General features: G+C 30.9%; 2 protein-coding genes across 2 annotated transcripts; one reads left to right on the plus strand and one right to left on the minus strand.

Moving 5' to 3' along the window:
• The first annotated feature begins 7,546 nt into the window (after positions 1 to 7,546).
• Positions 7,547 to 11,170, plus strand: LOC125596217 (transcription factor MYB88-like). The gene is made up of 11 exons (XM_048771429.1): positions 7,547 to 7,716; positions 7,987 to 8,210; positions 8,319 to 8,365; positions 8,455 to 8,511; positions 8,603 to 8,675; positions 8,747 to 8,802; positions 8,895 to 9,080; positions 9,168 to 9,346; positions 9,458 to 9,591; positions 9,683 to 10,174; positions 10,252 to 11,170. Exons 2-11 carry the CDS (start codon positions 8,115 to 8,117, stop codon positions 10,360 to 10,362), a joined length of 1,431 nt encoding a protein of 476 aa, XP_048627386.1. The 5' UTR covers positions 7,547 to 7,716; positions 7,987 to 8,114; the 3' UTR covers positions 10,363 to 11,170.
• Positions 11,171 to 11,503: 333 nt separating this feature from the next.
• Positions 11,504 to 13,902, minus strand: LOC106396485 (UDP-galactose/UDP-glucose transporter 1). Its single transcript, XM_013836884.3, has 6 exons — positions 13,593 to 13,902; positions 12,838 to 12,935; positions 12,618 to 12,748; positions 12,508 to 12,538; positions 12,319 to 12,422; positions 11,504 to 12,242 (listed from the first exon to the last, which is right to left on the minus strand). The coding sequence occupies exons 1-6, from the start codon at positions 13,694 to 13,696 to the stop codon at positions 11,712 to 11,714; spliced, it is 999 nt and encodes a 332-aa protein (XP_013692338.2). The 5' UTR covers positions 13,697 to 13,902; the 3' UTR covers positions 11,504 to 11,711.
• Positions 13,903 to 21,477: the final 7,575 nt, after the last annotated feature.

The raw sequence follows: 21,477 nt of genomic DNA on the forward strand, positions 1-21,477 counted from the left end.
GGTGGACATGGATAAATCATATGAGAGGATCGAAGATTTTGGACTAGTGGAGCTAAAGTGTGTAAACAAAGCTTGTCAACGTGTCATGCAGAAATAGATGAACTCTTTTGGACTGTATATATATCATTTCTACGCGATTTAATATTACACTAGATTTATTTTGAGATATAAGATGATTGAAAATCCTCTCGATTAGTCTTCATTTAGCTAAGAATTAGAAGAATAACAACTTTCTATTTGTACGCTTATCCATTTAATCATTTGTACTAAGAGCATCTCCAACCCCACTCTATTTTTCACTCTAAAATAGAGTTTAGAGTAAAAAATGTTCCAATAGTACTCTATTTCTCACTCTATAATAAAGTGAAAAATAGGTTTACTCCAAAAATAGAGTAATTTGTTTTTTTTTGTTCATCATTCTATTTTCTACTCTAAAATAGAGTACTATTGGAACAAACTCAAACTGCCATTTGAGATGGTCTAATACAATAGCAAAACCAATATCCGATTTTTAATCACGTGAAACTATATTCTTTTATATAAAAGTTTTAAGTATAAAAGAAACTATTTTAAAAGGGAGCGAATATTATAAAGACTACAACTTTTTGGCAGATAGAAAATAAAGAAAAAACGAAAACTTTAGTGTATAAAATTGTGACAAAACGAGAGGAGAAAGTTTTACAAAAAAAAAACGAGAGGAGAAAGGAGTGTACTTTTGCATTGGGTTCCATTATTTATCATAGAGTCGGCCTTCTTCTGGCTGCTTGTGGCCTTGTGGGCCTTTCTAATTGCACCGACCTTTTTACTTCCATTGCATCTATCTGTTTTTTCGATTTAACATTTTAATCATATGTTAAAAATGTTGCATTAGAACTTAAACTATTGTCACAATAGTGATCAGTGGTATATTATTTATTTATGTTTAAAAAAAATACGATTCTCATTTTCTACACACTAATACTTTAAGAAATTACTAGAAATACTATAAATTAGCTATCACTTTTCAAAAATACATGCAATCAAAAATACTTTTAACATTTGGGTTTAAAGTTTAGTGATTATTATTTAGGATTTAGCATTTAAAGGGTGAGATTAAATTTATAAATTTCTATTGATGTTTTATAATTAAACATTTATAAATGTTAATTAGTTTAGTCTTTTTCATCACAAAGATATTTATGAAAATAGTTATTTTGAAGGTAAATTTGGAAAATGATATCAATTTTGTGGTAAAATTGAAATTATTATTTTTATTTTATTTTCAACTAGTAGGATGTTATAAATTAATCTATTCTTATAGTTTAATCAACCGGTCAAAAAATATATTAACCATACTACTGTTTCTTAATTTTTATCCCTATTCAGGAGTTCTACTGACCTGAGAACTATGTGATCACAAAGAAAAAGATCCCATAGTCGAGTAATACTGAAAACGAAGAAAAGTTTTAAACCTACTTTTATTCCTGATTTAAAGAGATTATTACGAAGAACTAAATTATTTGATTACACATCTATTTTCATTTCATCTATTTAACAAACGTAGTACGTTGTCTTTCCAGACATAACATATTTCGTATATTTCTATCAAAATTTTGACATATGAAAATTAATAAATCATTTTATTTTAAAATAATATAAATGAACTAAACAATTATAATCACTAAACCATAAACTCAAGTGTTAAGGTATTTGAAAAGTGGTAACTAACTTATGGTATTTCTAGCAATTTCACAAATAAAAATAAGAAAATGTAAATAGAATATTTATCTTATAAATGCATATAAATACATATCAAATGGTTAAAAATGAATTAAAAAATGATGAATTTGTGAAAATGCAATAAATATAAGAAAGTAAAAGTTCTATATATAACGAGTTATAAACTAATGCTTCTATATAAAAATAATAATAATCAGAAAACAGATATATGAAGTATTAGTCTCAAATAATCTGAACAAATAATAATATCTACCTATACACATAAGTTTGAAGAAGAAACTTAATATTGTTTTTTCTTGTCAAAGATTGTCTTTAACTTTGGTTACTAGATTTTGATCCGCGCTTAGAAAGCGCGGATTTTGTTTGTTTCTCATTTATTAATCGAAAACTGATTTTACAAAATACTATTATTTTTGTTTCGAACCATAACAATTGAGTTTTTAGGTTTTTTCTCTTTAAAATATGGTATTTGTTCGAAATATGGTAGTTGTTCTATAATAATGTTTGAGTTTTAAGATTTGTTTTCATATCCGACTTAGATTCATGGTTGAACCTATAGACCCGATACATTGTATGTAATCCGGTTCAGATTTAATAAAAATTAGATAATTAAAAATCCAATATAACCAGGTAAAAAACCCAAAAACTCACTATTAGTCTGCGATCTGATACCATTGATCCGATAAAACACAAAGTATCTGATAGTATTTAAAAAAAATTGATTAAATTACTCATAATTTTTAATATTACATAAATTAGTGATTCCTTAGAATTTGATGAAATTTTATTATGTTATCCAAATAAAAAATGATAATATAAAAAATCTTATTGATATGACAATATTAGTTTATTTTCGTTATTAATAACCTATTATATGTTTGTGTCTTTATTATAGATTTAAAATTTGATTTTAAGATAGTTTTTAAAATATTGTTGAACACTCGTAATTGTCATATCAATATTATGTATACAATAACATTATACATGGAAAAATGATATTCAAATATGTATATGATATATGGTATATGATATATGATTTTGGTTTGTATTGAAAATCTGTATAATATTCAAATGATCTATTTTGAATATTGATATTTATATTTAAGAAAATAAATATAATATTTTCATGTTCGTTAATTTATTTATAGTTTATAATATATTTATACTTATATTAAATTTAAAGTTAGTATATCTTTTATATATATATATATATATACTCATTATTTATAGATCCATTTAGGTGTATATGTAGGCCCAAAACCAAAAGACTTAAATGCCGTTAATGAATTTTATTAATTTCTTGTAAAAGTAAGGGTGTTTTTGAGAAAAATACAATTTTCATTAAGGATATAATTTGAGAATGATCATGTTTTAATGGTATTAATATGAGTCTAGAGTCTTTTTGTAATTTTTGTAGTTCTTTTTAAGTGTAACCTGTTGTTTAGGTTTAAGTCACCCCTTGTTTGGGTTCATGTCTCCTTGTTATGGGTTCTAGGATCTCACCCTTGTATGTTCTACAAGTTTTATTAATCAAAATCAGATGGAAAAGAAAAGTTTGAAGAAGAAACAAACACATATGTACGCGTGCTTCATATACATATAGCCTATATGATATAGGACGACAAGTTTGTTCAATATGTCCCACGTTACATGCATCATCATCCCACCACCATTTAAATGAATTTATATCTACCATTTTCTAGTAGAATACAAAAATAGAATGGAATATAAGATAATTAAACTATAAAATATGATTGATTATAAAGTGTCTCTCATATGGTACATGAGATCAGTTTTTTTCCCTTTTTTCTATGTCAAATAGATTAGAAAGGCTTTATAACCCTGTCCTAAAATTCATATAACATATAATGTTATAATCCTAATTTGTACGTCAAATTGTAGTTTCTTTACAGACAAAATCTTAAAACACAACCTAAATTTGTACTGTCAACCTACAAACACACTTCCGACAAGAAGTGTATAGACAATATATAGTATATTAGTATAGGCAGAATTATAGTATAGGCAGAATTATAGTAATTCAGATATAATTTTATTTTTTTTGATCAAGTAATTAAGATATAATTTAAAAGCATTAATCATATTTACTTTGCAAAACTAAAGTAAGTGATTTGTCAGAGACTCAGAGTGCTTCGCTGTTTATAAATAAGCCGTTGGTTTCCAAACATGACGCGCTAAGGTCTCACGCGTACCTGAACCCTTATGGTCAAAGTTTGAACTAACTGATCCCAACTAATTATTTAGTTTTAACTTTTACGTCTTAGCTAAAAGTGAGATTAGTTTATCTTATGACATGTGATTACCCATAGGAAAGTATATATAAGTCCGATTCAAGAAAATATATTTACATTTCATTCTTTTGAACTGTTTTACGTAACAACGGTTAGTTGTCAAAAAAAAAGTAACACCGGTTTGAAGTGACGTATAAAAGCAACTAGGTGTTTTTCTACACCATGTGCAGTAATTTTTTTTTAAATCTAACTTATATTTACTCAAAAATTTTATTAAATATTATAGATTTTACTATTTTCTTACTAATATTTAATAGAGATTTGATATATATTAAATCATTTTGTATAAAACTAATAAAAATGATATAAAATTGTATAATTATCAAAAATTTAGCCTAAACGATATTTATAAAATTTGTAGATATATAAGAAACTAATAATCTTACGATTAGATATTTAAATTTTTAAAAACTATAGAAATTTTTGAAAACTTTAGTAATACAAATTGTATAATTATACAAAAATAATAATATTTCGAAATTTAAAATGTTATATATGAATATATTTATTTTATAGATGATGTATGAGTTATTACTATATTTTAAAAAAGTTTGCCAAAAAGAAAAATCAATATTGAATGTAATATATGAATTATTACCATATTCTAATAAGTTTGCCAAAAATATAAATCAACATTAAATGAAATTATTCATCTTATATTTTTCTGTAAGCCATGTCATCAATTTCAGTAGCCATGTCATATTTGTTTTGTGAAATTGATTGTAGAGAGGACATGTGGCAAAATCACTTCGCAAATATAGTCTAGGAGATTCTAACCCTTTTGGATTTTTTTTTCCAAACATCATTTTAGAGTAAAATTTTTTCCAACTTAATTCTATTTTCAACTCTAAAATATAATAATGGTTAGGATTACTCCATCTCTATTTATGAGTATTTTTTAAATTTTAAATATTTTTATTTCATACTTTTTTCTCATTCTATTTAATATTTAATATTTAAAATAATACAATACATGAAAATATGATTTAAGAAAATATTTAATAATTTTAAATAAAAATACATAAACTAATAAAAATACCAAAAATAAACATAAAAATATAAAATAAATAAAATAAATGATTTAATAATCTAGTAAATCATTTTTGGAACCATCAAAATCAGCGAAATATTGTCCAAGCGATAAAAATGACAGATTCAAAAAGATATTTTGCTCAATTTTGGAATTCAAAGATAAAAAAAACTCATTATTCATTATAAAATGTATTAGTTGACATGTTCATTATTGAACCAAAATATGCTATCTTATATATATTTATGATTATTGTACTTTTTAATAATAAATGTTTAATTTAAATAAATTATATTTTATGGAAGTTTTGTAAACATAAATTAGTTGGGGTTGATTGATAATTTTTTATAAGTATAAGATATTACTAACAATTATTAATTAAACAAAAATATAATTATTTTGAAATATTTTTTACAGTAAAAATGAAGTAATACATTAGAGTAAACCCCAATTCTATTTTAGTGTTACACCATTTTAAAGTAAAAAAAATGAAGTAATACATTGGAGATGCTCCAAGTCCAAGTAATAATTACCAAAAAGGAGGGTTTAAGTTCGGTTAATTGAATTGAAGCAGCTCTTTTGCATGATCTTTTTTTTTTAAGTTACAGCTAGAGGAAACAAATTTAATTAAGTCTTACAAAGAATTTGAAAGCCAAAACCAACGGTTGCTAGTTGTGTCACGTAAAATTGTCCTCTACTCACTGCTTTTTCTTCTTCTTTTTTTTGGTTCACCGTTCTATACTCTTTTAACAAAACAACAAGAACAACATGGTCAATCTCCTTGCAATAATTGTTCAATTTTTTTTGTTAAAAAATAATTGTTCAATATTGCCTCACAAATCTTAGGACATTCGGTTAGAAGTAATTTCGTATTTTTTAAATCTTCTTTTAGAAAACAAAAACAAAACCCAAACCAAATCACCATCTAAGAGAATCATGAAATAAACACAAGTTTAATCTTCTTTAAAAAATATATATTTCATTAATATTAATCAACTCTAATAAAGAGGATCATAAGTTCATAACAGTTTTTACATAGTAGTCCATATGGTCCAATGGACTGTAGAAGCCAAAGCTTCAACTCCAACGAACACTAGCAGCGACCAAATCAAATGTTTCCGTGACTTCTCTAAGTCGCGATGTCATGACCAGCCCTTCGATTTGTGCACGGTAAACTATTAGTGATAACTGATAAGCCACATCCCCACAGAGTAGTCTCGCGTTCTCAAACACTGACACCAACAAAGAACCAACTCTCAAAAATCTAGCTCTGTATACTACAAGCATTTCGCTGTCGATCAAATCCTGAAGCCCACACACATCTCCATTTCAATCCAGTCAAGAGGAGCTACAATTCAGAGAGGGAGAGTAGAATTGGTAACCGTCTCCCCAAAGAGTTATATCGTCGTCGAAACCACCTCACAACATTCAGTCCAAGCACCTAACCTTGATGACTGACTTGCGGAGTCTCTGGAAACCTCACCACCGTCCTCAAGCAGCGACGACACTCTCCTATAGATCCATGGCGTTAGAAAATTTATCTGAAGTTCAAAAAGAAAAAGACACACTGCCGCTAAATCCTACAAACCACAACTATTTATGTTCGATATCAAAAAAAGAAGAGACAAATGAGGAGGGAAAGATGAAGCCTTATCATGGTCCGACAAGACACCAGAGACCAGAAAAAGCATCTTTCCAAACGATTATTCGATAGAAAGAAACGAGAGAGAAAAAAACATTGAGCCTGAAGAATACACCTCTCTCGAACATAATTTTAATCTTAACATTTAAATATTAAAAGTTTAAATTCAACTCATACTAGAATTGTATCAAATCAAGCCAAATTTTTTCTTGCACTATGTCAAACAAGTGTTATCATCAGTTTATATTTCAAACTAAATACTTGTATCACCAAAAGATTAAACACAATTAAGGAGAAAATAAGAGTAAAAAAAAATGAAAACAGTATTCTAGACACTAATTTATCGCTTGAAGATCACGAATCAAACCATGTGCACTATTCAAATGCAAACCCTTTCAAATATTCTTTTTGTAATTAAAAAAATTAGAGAACCATAAAAGTAATCATATTCCCCCACACACTACTATAGACAATGAAATCACCACGTTCCGTTGTGTGTAACTTAAGGCAAGTTTTGAATGTATCAGACTCTCTTGTATTTTTATGGATGTGGTAATTACAAAGAAAAAAAATCGAAATAAAAGAAAAATAAAGTTTATTTTTATTTTTTATTTTATTAAAAAAAAGTCTTTACATTTTTACCAAAAAAAGAAAAAAGAAAAATAAAGTCGTTAAAAATAAATAAAAACATGAATGGGTGGAGGAGACACATGGATTTCAGCGTTATTTTTCAAACTTCCTTTCATACCCGCGCACTAGCCCCCCCCATCCATAGACGTTGCCCCTTTATTTTATTTTTAATAATTTTATTTATTTTCATTAAATTCCCAAAATCATTGAAAATATAATCTACAGAGAGAGAGAAAGAGAGAGATGAGAGTTCAAAAAGAAGAGTCATGTGACGGAGAGAAAGAGATCAAATTTTCATTTGTTTCCAAATAACAGTGAAGGTTACTAAAGGAAACCAATGCTCATGATTCATGAATCCTGACTGATAACCAAAGAACCAAAAGGTGATTCTTTTATATTTCAATTTTAGGAAAAAAATCTCAACTTTTGTTATTTTCTCTCTTTCTAAAAAAACAACCCTTTTCGTTTTTTTTGTTTGAAACTCAACCGTTGTGAAAAAAAAAAAACTTACGAATCAAGACGATTCTGTGAGGGTTTTAAAAGCACGAGTGATGAATATATAAGTAGTCCCTTTCTAAAGTGATTTTTTTGATTATTATTAGTATTTGTTTTTGTTTTTCCTGGAAAAAAAGTTTGGATTTTTATTTTTCCAGATAAGAAAAAAAGTTGGGAGGGGTCGTCTCGTCGCTGTGGGTTTTATAATAAAGGGAGAAGGAGCGTCCAAGAATAGACAAAGAATATTAACAGAGGGAGAGCGTCAGAGAGAGAAAAATATATTACAATGGAAGAGACAACGAAGAAGAAGAATAAGATCGTTATTAACGAAGATGATGATTCCAAAAAGAAGGAGCGTCATTTTGTTACCTGGTCTCAACAGGTCTCTTCCCCTTTCTCTCTCTCTCTCTATTTATATATATATAATAGTGAATCTCTGTTTCATTGCTCTGTATAGTCTCTGAGGTGGGTTTTGCTTTGAGTTTTGCAGGAGGATGATATTCTCAGACAGCAAATCACTTTAAATGGAACTCAAAAGTTAGTCTCTTTTCTTTCTTACAGTTTCTCGGACAAAGTTTTCTGTTTTATTGATTCTGATGTTGTTGTTGTGTTGTTTGGTTTCTCAGTTGGGCGATCATTGCATCTAAGTTTACTGATAAGAGCACAAGGCAGTGTAGAAGAAGGTCTGGTTTAAAACTCTGATCAAGATGATTGTTTCTGGTGTTTTGTTTTGTTTTTTTTTAAAATCGGATCATGGGGTTTTGGTTTTTGCAGATGGTATACATACTTAAACTCTGATTTCAAGAGAGGTGGTTGGACTCCTGAAGAAGATACTCTTTTGTGTGAGGTTAGACAAGACATCTTTCTTTTAATCCCATAAGAGTTTGTGTCTGATCTTTCTGTGTTTTGGTTTTTTAGGCACAGAGACTGTTTGGGAACAGATGGACTGAGATTGCAAAAGTGGTCTCAGGCAGGTATATATCTATTAGAGAACATAAAGAAAAGCTTTTTATGAATCAAGTTATGAAAATGAAAGTGATGGTAAATGTTCTTTTGTTTGTTGTAGAACTGATAATGCAGTGAAGAACAGGTTCACAACACTGTGCAAGAAGAGAGCTAAGTATGAAGCCATGGCTAAAGAGAATAGTATTGCTTGTTCTGTGAACTCAAACAACAAGAGAGTCCTGTTCCCAGATGGTGTTACTGCACCCTGCAAAGTCGAAAGTGAATCTCCTATTGCTAAGAAAACCAGGTGAGAAACTTGTTTTGGGTTTTCTCTTTTGGATTCATAGAAGAAAGCAAGCTTTGAATTGTGGATTGACTATGCTCTATATTTCAGGAGAAGTCACATTCCAGACCTTAAAGAGATCACTAACTATGGGGATAGATCACATATAAAGGTTCATTCAAGTGTGAATCAGCAAGTAAGACCTCCATTTTCGGTACTACCCCACAATGCCACAAGTGTTGGTAGCACGGAGGAGCAGAATCAAACAGACAATGTGAAAGAAAATGACGGTAAACAACTCTGCCCAAATCTATTCTTTATGTTGTTGTTGCTTATCCTGTAATGAGAGCATTAGTAAAGATGCAGCATAGTAAGTTAATTGTGTGTTTCTGGGTATATAGGTAACCAAGAAGTGTTTCTTAAGAAGGATGATCCAAAGGTAACAAACTTGATGCAACAAGCTGAGCTTCTCAGTTCATTGGCGCATAAAGTAAACTCAGACAACACTGAACAAAGCATGGAGAATGCATGGAAGGTAACTAACTATGCGGTTTTGCAATGATTAGGAAACACTTTTCAAGAGGCTGTTTAACAAAAATGTTGTTGTTGGTGCTACTAATGTGCAGGTCCTGCAGGATTTCTTGAATAAAAGCAAAGAGAATGATATATTCCGTTATGGACTTCCGGAGATGGATTTCCAGCTTGAGGAGGAGTTCAAGGATCTTGTTGAAGATTTGAGGAGTAGTAATGAAGCTAGTCAAGTATCTTATAGGCAACCTGATCTCCATGATTCACCAGCAAGCTCTGAGAATAGCTCAGGATCAACTGTAATGCCGCACCCTTCTGGTGATAAGACCCAACAGCAACCAATGTCTTCTGATACTCAGACAATATCTCAGAAGCAAAGTGTCGTGGAGGTACTACAGAATCAAGGGATTGTGTCTGATGCAACTGTGGAACAAGAGGGTTTACTCTCAACTTGTCATGATGATATCCTAAAGGACTGTAATGAGATTGTGCCCATATCTGGTGAAGAAGAGTTTAACTCGCCCGTTCAAGTCACTCCACTGTTCAGATCTCTAGCAGCAGGCATCCCAAGCCCTCAATTCTCTGAAAGTGTAATAAAGCTTGCACCGAATCATTTGAATTGGTATAGTTTTATAGGAATGGAACTAACTGATCTGTCTCACTGCAGGAGAGGAGCTTTCTGCTAAAAACACTCGGTGTGGAGTCCCCATATCCATGTCCGAGTGCTAATCCTTCACAACCACCTCCTTGCAAAAGAGTCCTTCTTGATAGTTTGTAAACCAAACCAACCCAACCAGAAAAAAAACGAACCTAAAACCGCAGTTGTGTCCTCATGGAGTTGGACATAACTTGCATTTCTTCTCCTTTTGCTTAGATATTTCTTCATAGGTTTTGCAGCCATATCGGCCTGAAAAAGTTTTAGTGAAGCGGGCGTGCCATGATCTGCATTTTTCCCCCTCAGTGGTCTAGACTCCATTGAATGTTAAAGGTAACATTTCTAAGTCTATACCAATCTCAGAAACTGAGTTTCTCTCTCAGATACTCAGCTTACAACTCATTCAGAGAGTTTCTTCTCATACTTAAAAAAGGCTTCAAGTATGAGTGTTTCTTCAGTTTATAGTTTGTGTGTCTAAGAAAAAAGAAAGATTCTTTGGTTTCATCTCCCCCTCTTTTAGGGTCAAACCCAGATACATAATCTGGGTCTTTGCCTCCCCCATGAATTCTTAATTTGTTGTGTTCTTGATTCTCTGTACAGAAGAAACCTATATAGTAACAACTTCAGAGAGGCATGTCGCCTTTCTATATACAGTAATGATTAGAAAAAAAAACAGACAGAAGAAGAATAAGAAAAGATAAGCCAAGACTAGCATAAGGTTTTGGAGAAGAAGAAAAAAAAAACTTTGCTTTCAATTCATTTTCTTTCTGTAGTGTAACTTCTCATAGGTGTGAGAAGTTCTCATAGATGTGAGAAGAAGAAAAACAGAAAAATATATTTTTTGTTTCCCCTTTGTTTCCTTCTCAGAAGATTCATATGATTTGTAAAGAGATGATTATATGGGTGGAAATGATTTGATTTTGGTGTGACATATACTATCTTTTATTATTGTTTTTATAAACTTACCTGCTATGCTTTCATGTTCTTCTCCTCCTTCCGTGGCTGCATGTAGTTGCAGAAACAAAGCTTCAAAATGAAGAGGGTTCTTAGTTGAATCTGGATCTGCTTCTCTTTAAAATGGCAAGAGTTAAGTATGTTAGTTAGTGGAAGACAAAACGTAATCATCACTTTCTACCTTTTTTAGTTTGAAAACTTTCAACCGCTCTTATTTATTAGTCCTCTTCTAAACCGGTTTTCAGTTTGTAATCAATGTTTTCAAGACATAACCATACTGGTCGAACCGACCAAGAATTTAAGTCATATATTTGGATCGCAAAATTTAAGTCATATTTGAATCATCATTACTGTTACCTCTCTGCTAATCACTAGTTTTACAGTTGACTAATCTGGTTTGAGACTCTTTCGATTGGTTAAACATAAACAGCTAAAAGGAAAAAAAATCTAAAAACTGAGTTTAGAGATATGAGAAAAGGTAACAGAGCCATACACATTGTGTGTTTTCGCTCTTTTGTTCAACTCTTTTGCTTCTTCTTCTCCACTCTTTTCGACTTGCTCCACTTAAGGAAAATCTGATAAGACAAACCACCAAACACCATCGAAACACATCCCCATTGCTTCAACGACAATGGATTCCCGCTCATCACCGACGACACAACGATGCTAACAAACTTCCTTGTCGTCGTTATGGTCGTGTTAGCTAGTGACCCGAAGTTACTTATCGTCATAAATATGAAGTTTTGTCCCACCGCACCGCATAGACAGTATTTCAGAATGTCCCATGCCGCTTCCGGGTGTTGCTTACAGAACTTATATGCTTCGAATCCCATCCCTTGTGGTAATCCAAACATGTAGACCAAGTTGTATATTGTGCCCCATAGATTCATCCCCAGCATTATGTCCCAAGCTTCTGTTTTCGGGTACCTTGAGGCAATGGAGTCTTGGGTGGCGTTTGTGAATCCGTCAAAGGCGAGGTTTAAGAAGCAAAGTGCGTAGCCTAAGGGTGCATTTGGATGAGCTAGCTTGCTGATTGTCTTAGAGCTTGTCTGAAAAGAAACAAAATATATCATAAGCTTACAAATATGCTGTGATCAAAGCTTTTGGATGAGATAATTTGCATACCTTAAGAAGAGCAAACACAGCTACTCCTCCCGCGACAAGAAAGGTGCAAATGTATTCAGGGAAAGTGTATCTTATTCCATAAACCAAAGTTCCCATCAGCATAACTGCATCATGGTAAAAGAGTTTCATACTAATCATTTCGAGATAACAATGGTTTACATTTGAAAACTATAGATAGAGATACCTTACCTGGAATCATTTTTGAAGATTTTGCTAAGACCTGCACGAAACAAGATCATAACTTAACCCAACGCTTACCCTAAGTAGTTAAAATCCATAATCTGAAGGATAAAAGATACCTGAGCTGGATAACTGATGTACTTCAAAGCTTCAATCCCCATGGCAGGACCAATGGTATTAGTAATGCCGGCACTCCAATACGTCCACCATGGTGCACCACCGTTACCAGTGTTTGACCAAAGCTTAATCACTGGACCAAAAATCAGATTTAAATTTCAGTTCCATTTGTCTGTATTCCATGATAAATGAGATAGAGATGGGATTGGACAAAATGCTCACTAATAAAAGACCAGACCAAGCAGACTACACTTTGCGCCAAGTTCAAGAATGCAAGGTGCTCGAACCTCTTCTCATCTGGACCAAATCTCTTCGTGGACCTAATCAGTAAACGAATTTTATTTTAGTCCATGGACCAATAACAAGTTTGATGTCGCTATGTCTCTATAACTTCCAACCACAGGTTTCAGACGATGATTATTATTATTATTTTTGAATGACTAGGAGGTTCTAGGTTCGTAGGCGCGTACATCTCTTATGGTGAACTCAGACAATGTTAAATTAACTCTCATCTGATTAAAAAAACAATCCCTCCCAACGAGACCTGAACATGTGACCTCTTTAGACTCTTATAAGTTAATTCAGGAGTTTTAGCGATTAAGCTAACTCCTCCTTTTAATTAAATCTTTAACCACGCGTCTGTAATCGGGTGGTCAAAGCGTTCCGTGGATCCCAGGAGACCGAGTTCGAATCCGCACCACACCAGATTTCCACACGCGTAGCCACCGGAGCTTTCACATTCTCCACGGAAAACTAGACGTTTCTGCAGCTAATAATACGTCTCTAGAAACTCCAAACAAAGATTTCGAATACAATTGCATATGCATACAGATTAAGAACAACCTACTGCATGAGCTATATCTATACGAGAATCGTTGCACTAGGCTACATCACGCTCGTAGCACCGATCAAATGACGATTGGAAACAATGAAGCTGACGAGAATCGGATCCGATGTGAGAGAGGGATTCCACTTACAGAGTTTCCTGAAGAACGCCTTGGTAGATGTAGGCGGACCAGATTCCGGAGATGCACAGCGCCAGCAGCAGAATTCGCCGGAATCCAGATCCGTTCGCCTCCATGACCCTCAGGGAAACGCCTCCGCACCGCCGATTATTCCTCCGGCGACCGAGATGTTTGTTTTGGACGAATTTTTTATTATTTGTTACAAAAGGCGCGAAAATAGACGTCGATGCTCCACGTGGAGGTTAGACACTGGACTGGTGATCTCGCTTTACGCTTCTGATTGGGTAAGATGACGCGTAAAACACTTTTGGGGTTCAGCTTGTGAAATGGTCTCCGTGTCTGAGGTTGAAAGGGAAACTACACACCGTTTGTTTGCTATTATAACCACACGTTGCCTCGAAAGTTTACAACATGTTAGGAAGTTTCGGTGGCTGGCTGCTTTGTTGACCAGAGTGGGTTACAATCATTGGGGGCCATTTGATATTTTGATTTTTCATATATCGAATTTTCTACGAGTTGTAACAGAAATTTTCATGGGAAAAATGAGACAATGGTTGATGATATTGATACATAAATATTTTATGAATGTTTATAAAATATTGAATAATGTTTATCAAAACAAAGGTGATAAGATATACTTTTACGTAAAGGAAGATATGATATATGGTTGACAAATAAAGTATGGTTGAAAGCTTAAAATATGATAACAACACATCAATAATGTGGCTGAATATATATATTTTATTATATAAAGTTTGGTTCTTCAAAGTTGTTAATTAACATGATCGCGACACATAATAATTATATATTTAAGATTGTGACATGTGATAATCAATCTCATAATTAAAAATATATATACTAAGATATTAACAAAACCGAATTTCATTAAATTTTTTATTATATATATTATTTAACTAGGTATTTTGCCCGTGATGCGGGCTTAAACATTTTCATAAATTTTTAAAAAGTTCTTTGTACACTATATTCATTACTAAAATAAATCTTAAAATAACTCAATATTATATTTTTAATTATATAATTAAAAACTTTTATTTGATTAATATTTAGTTATATAATTTATGATTTTAACGTTTTACTAATATATTTTTTCAGATAATAATACAGTATATATGTATAAATTATCTTCTTTTTTTTAATTATATTTTTAGATTTCGGATAATTCAATATTCTATTTTTAGTTATATAATAAATAATTTTATTTAATTAATATTTAGTTGTATGACTTATGTTTTTAACTTTTTACTAAAAGATTTTTTTTCAAATAATAATACAATATATACATAAATTATCTCTTTTTTAAATTATATTTTCAGATTTGGATAATTCTTACTATTATTAATATTAATAAATTATCTAATCAAATCAATTAAAATTTTGTTTTTGTTTTATTTTTTTTATTTTTTAATTTATTTATACATTTTATTCATTAAAGGTATAAACGATATTAACCACTCTAACTTTGAACGTGAAAGCTTGATTCCAAAAATTTATTTTATTTGATTAATATTTAATTATATAATTTATGTTTTAAAAGTTTTACTAAAATACTTTTTTAGATAACAATACAATATATATATAGAGAAATTATTTTTTTAATTATATTTTAGATTTTGGATGATTCAATATTTTATTTTATATAATTAAGAATTTTATTTGATTAATATTTTGTTATATAATTTATGTTTTTAATTTTTTACTAAAAGACTTTTTCAGAGAACAATACAATATATACATAAATTATCACTTTCTTAAATTATATTTTCATATTTTGGATAATTCTTACTATTATTAATATTAATCAATATGTAATCAAATCAATTAAAATTTCGTTTTATTTTTTAATTTAGTTATATTTTATTCATTAAGGTATAAACGTATTAACCACTCTAACTTTTAACGTGAGAGCTCGAATCCAAAAATTTACTTCGCAAATAATAGAATAGATAGTAATTTTCCTTTTTTTAATCCTAATAAAAAATTATTTCAAAAGATTATTTGATAATAATTTGTTTCTAATATTGTGACATATGTTTAAATATATAATGATTAAAATATATATATAATAAGATAATAAAAACGAATTTTGAAAAATCTACTTTTAAAAATTATTTAATAGTAAAAACGATTTATGAAAAATATTTAGTAGTAATGTTTTTAGAAATTTTTTTTTTCAAAATCCTAGAATAGATATGAAAAATTTATTTAATATAATTTTATTTTCTAAATTTTTTAAAAAAATATAATTGTAAAATATTATATTGAGTTTGGTTCTTTAAAGTTGCTAATTAACATGATTGTGACACATGGTAGTTATATATATAGAAATGTGATATGTGTTAAACTATATCATAATCAAAAATATATATACTAAAATAATAAAAACGATTTTTCTTAAAGTTTAATTATAAATATTATTAATAGTCTTATTATTATTATTATTATTACTATTATTATTATTATTGTTATTATTATTTTTGTTATAATGTTTGTTTTACAAGATAGTAAAGATAGAGAATTATAAAAGATAAACATTAAATTTTAAGAAAAAAATGTTAAACAAAAATGAATTGTAAAACCCTATAAGTACAATAAATTATTTAATAAAAACATGAAGAAAAACTAAATTTAAAATAAATAATATTACTTTTAAAAGCATAATTAATTTTTTTTGTAAAAGTACTCTTATTATTTTCTTATAAGTAAATATCTTTCCTTTTTAATAGATAATTGTATGTTATAAAATTATAACAAAAAATAGCTACAAATATTTTACATCTATATTTTTAAACAAAAAATAGCTTACACATATTTTTACAAAACACAATATTATTTACATGAAAAGTATTTTCTAAGTATTTTCTTTTAATTTCTTGATACAACTCAACTTTTTATTATCCTTATTACATCTTATTATGCTAGCAAAACTTTTTATTTTGATGTTATTGTCGTACATGAGTATGTGTGAATATGATAAATATGTGTTTGTATGTATAGGACAAAATATATAAATAATTAAACATAATTTTTCTACTAAAAATAAAATAGTTGTATAAAAATCTAAAAAAATAAAATAATTAGTTTCCTTTTTAAAAGTCTAAATAAAATAAAAACGTAAAAGTAATCTTTTTTTCTTATAATTAACTAACTTTAATTTTTAATAATTTTGTGTTAAAAATATAAACTAAAATTAACTTCAAATATTTCACTTGATATGATTGTGATATGTATCAATTAAAAATAGATTGATACTGTATCAATAAATTAACTTCTATTATGTGAAAATAACTTCTCCTTTTCCATTAAGAATTTTTCCTTTTAAAAAAAAACGTGGCCAGAGAGAATTGTAAAATTTTATTTAATAGTAATTTTTACTTCAAAATTTTTCCTTTTTACTTTTTTTTTTTTGGATTATATTCAGTTTGAATATTTATGTATAGTATTTTCTCTAATCCTTAATATAAAGTTTATAACAATTCATATGTGCACCATGATTATAAAATACAAATATTAAGTTGAACTTATGTGTGAAAATGAGTTTTAGTTATAAAAACAATCATAATACTATAATAAATGATTTTTTATTTTATGGTTTTTATTAAATTATAACATTAAAAAAATCCATTGCAGGAGATTGAAATAGTCAAAAGATAACTATTCACATACATTTTGTCGTGTTACTAATGACATGATTCGTATTTTTCTTCAACAATCACAAATTTTATTGTCTAATAGCTTTGTTAGAACTATTCAGAGGACAATATAAGAAACTTATATTACATATTGATATGTAATTATGTAAACATCAAGTTATATATGAATAATTGTAAAGTAGTACTAACAGATGTTATAAAATCAAAGGTGATAAGATGCTTTTGTTTCAAGGCAAAGAAGATAATATTGTTGACAAATGAAAGAAAGGTTGGACTCATAAAATATGACAATAAATAAATACTGCTATGCACTCATAAATAGTATAATTACATATACGTACTTTTATTCATAATTAATAGATATATTATGATATGGTTGACAAATAAATAGTATTGAAGAGTTTCAAATAGTCAAAAGTTTACTATTCACATACTTTCTGTCGTGTTCCCATTCACATGCTTCGTAGTTAAAACCTCTTGTGATTGATATAATTCATACCAATCACTTGGTGATATCATATATCAAGTTGCTTTTAATGTTATACAATTGCCGACAAAAAAAGGACTACAATATCGTTCGACCTTACTCGTAATATGTTGCCAACCACGTACACCTGTCTTTTTTTTTTCACTGGTATTATAACAAGATTTCAGTCTGAGAGATATGGTTACAAGATAAACCCAAAATGCCTCAAACAAGCGAGGAGTCAAAAGGTTTCAACGACTAATCATGTAGGTAAGATCATAACCAAAGTTTTCTTGAACCAAATCATTAACCAAAGTTTTCTTGAGCCAAAAAGGATAACCTCTTGCAACATAAGAATGTAGCCGTTGACCAAAAGAGGCACTTTTAGCAATGAGTAATGCACCTTGATTAGTATTAGGAGTTTCTGACTGAAGCTTCCAACAGGAATGGTAGATAGCGCTAGATTGATCTCTGATGCCTGGAAAGCAAAAGAAGGCCAAGCTTTCGGTCTTGTAACTGCTCCCACCAATTCTTTTGCTTCAGAACCAAAGATAACATTGGAGAATTTTAAGCTGGACATGCTATTAATAGCCCATAATAAGCATTGGAATTTTGCAATATCAAGACTATCAATCTGAGCAAAAGCATGTCGACTATGAAGAAGAACTTTTCTGTCATGGTTTCTTAGCAGCCAAGAAAACACCAACTATCTTTGCTTTCTTAGCCCATGAGTAAGCTAAATACATTTAACCCAAGAGGGAGGAGGAGGAGTCCATGAATGATGAGGATGACCGATAGTGGAGTGATGACAAATATCTAAATCAGCTTCTGTTCTTTGCGCTAAGAACCAGAGATCTGCTTCATCATTTATCTTTTGACAGTTTCCATGGGACAGAAACATTACCTTCAAATATCATTGAATTTCTTCTTTCCAAATATGCCAAAAAGTGTCCAGGGGAACCTTCTAACAATATCTGGAGGGAATGAAGAGAGACTACTTGCTTGAGGAGAAAGTGAAAATTTGAGAAGAGAGAACCGGAAGAGAAGGCTTTGTTTGGTTTTGGAAAGTCAGAGAGAGCCCAATCTGGCGAGCTACATCACATGTAAAGAGGAGATGATTTACTGTCTCGCCTTCTTTCCACATGCTTGGCATCTTGAATCAACTTTCATACCTCTCGATAAGATCTTATCAGCTACTGGAAGAGCTTCTGAAGAGCTTTCCACAAAAAAGTTTTGATCTTCGGAGACGTTTTTAAAGACCAAACCTGAGCTTTAAGGGTATTGATTGAAGGCAAAGCTTTAGCTTCAGAATGCAGCTGAGCTTTGTAATTTGATTCTGCATCCAATAGCCTGATTTAACAGAATACTCTCCACTTTTATTGTATCTCCAGACCCAAAAATCTTCTTTAGATACCACTGGTCTTGTCTTTAATATCGAAGAAGCTACATCTTCAGGATAGAACAGAGCTTCCAGTTTTTCTTGATCCAATCTCTTTTACTATGATCAATCAGATCAGATACACGAAGATCAATATCAATGATTGATTTTTTATCAGAGGTCTTCGCATATATCCATTTGATCCATGAATCTGTCCAGACATAAAGAGATGAACCGTTCCCAACCATTTTATCAAGACCTTTAACCAAAAGATCTCGACCATGAAGTAAACTTCTCCAAGCGAAAGATGGTTTCGAGGTAAGAGGGGCAGACAAGAAGTCTTCGTTCTCAAAATATTTACTCTTCATGACCGAGAGAATATAAGCTGTTTGGGTTCTGAAGAATAAGCCAAGCACGCTTAGCCAGTAAAGCTTGATTAAAAAACTTCTATATCTCTAAAACCCAACCCACCATCTTCTTTGAGAGACAACATATGTTCCCAGTCCACCCAATGTATTTTCTTTTATCTTCAGAGGAGCTCCACCAAAAATTAGCTATGGCTGAAGCTAGAGAATCACAAGTGGTTTTAGGAAGTCTAAAGCAAGACATGGCGTGAATAGGCATGGCTAAGGCTACTGTCTTGATCAATATATCTTTACCACCTTGTGAAAAGTCTAGCAAACCATCCAGAGAATCTAGTTTTTTAAAGAGTCATGGATATACCTGAGCATATCAACCTTTGAACCTTTAAAACACTCAGGAAGTCCAAGATAATTTCCCATTCCACCTTCTTTTTCAACCCTAGACTCAGTTGATATTTTCCTTCACTCTATCATTAACCTTGCTTCCAAACAAAATAGATGATTTACTTGGGTTAACCATTTGCCCTGAAGCCACCTCATACGCTCTCAAAATTCTCTTTAACTCATCTGTTTGTTCAGAATCAGCTTTGCAAATAAATAGACTGTCATCAGCAAAATAACATATGATGGAGAGAAGGTCCTGTTACCGCAAACTGAATGCCTGAAAATATTATGGGGCAGAGAAGATCTATCAGTAAATGAATCAAGGCTTCAGTACAAGGACACAATAGAAAGGGAGATATGGGATCTCCTTGCCGTAATCCTCTCTGCGGCACAATGTAACCATGAGGTTGTCATTAATCAAAAAGAATAAAACTGTTGTCACGCAAAACCATGATCCATGTATCCATTTCTGATGAAACCCCAGAGCTTGAAGCCAAAGCTTTTAAAAACTTCCATTCAACCCTGTCAAAAGCCTTTGACATGTCTGATTTAATTGCCATTAATGAGATGATAAGGTCGGATGAGGGGAGAGATGTGAACCACCTCATGAGCCATTGTAATATTATCAGAGATCAATCTCTCTGTCACAAAAGCAGATTGCGTGGGATACAATGAGAGGCAGGAGAGGTTTTAGTCTTGAGCTAATATCTTGGCAATTATCTATAAAGAACGGAACATAAGCTGATGGGACGAAGGTCTGACATAAGAGATGAGTTTACCTTCTTAGGGATTAGGCAGAGATGGTGTATAGTTCCATTCTGAAGGCAGATAACCCGTCTCAAAGAAGTTACGACCTCCGATGTAACTTGGTTTCCAACGACTCCCAAAAATGTTGAAAAATAAGCTAGTCATACCATCAGCTCCAGGAGCCTTTGAAGGGTTAATAGAGAAAAGGGCTTCTTTAACCTCTAATGAAGTAACATTTCTGATCAACTCCACATTCATCGAATGAGTTACTCTAGGAATGAAATCTTGAAATACTCACTGAAGTCAGATGGGTTTGTTGAAGAGAATAAAGAGGTGAAGAAATCCACAGCAACCATTCCTTTTGAAGCTTCAGAACGATTTTCTCTTCCATTTCCATCTAAAAAGCATCTCAATGCTTTTTTTTGCCTGTTTGCTTAACTGAAGCATGAAAGAATTTGGTATTTTATCACCTGAATTCGCCCATCGTTCTTTACTTTTTGGCTCCAGAAGGATTCTTCATCTTTACATGCTTTATTATATCCAACTTGAGAAGATGAATATGATTAAAATTGGGAAAATCCGAGGATTGCTCCTTTCCAGCTTCGCATGAAGATCCAGAATTCGGGACTTTGAGTTTAAGGAATTGACTTTCTTTAATTTACTCATGGCTCTTCGGCAAAGACGAATTCTGTGAGACACAGATGCATCAGCCAAATAATGAGGGCTGTTCCAAGCAAGTGTGATTAGCTTTCTTAATATTGGGCTGATGAAGAACCGCCTATCTATCAAACTTAAACTGTCCTCTATAAGTATCTTGAGATGCAACAAACTCACCAATACGGCCTATGATCAGAGCCTCTTTTGTCAAGAAATGCTTGATAGATGCCGG

This window comes from Brassica napus, unplaced genomic scaffold, assembly GCF_020379485.1.
Source record: "Brassica napus cultivar Da-Ae unplaced genomic scaffold, Da-Ae ScsIHWf_1153;HRSCAF=1639, whole genome shotgun sequence".
Taxonomy (NCBI): Eukaryota; Viridiplantae; Streptophyta; class Magnoliopsida; order Brassicales; family Brassicaceae; genus Brassica; species Brassica napus.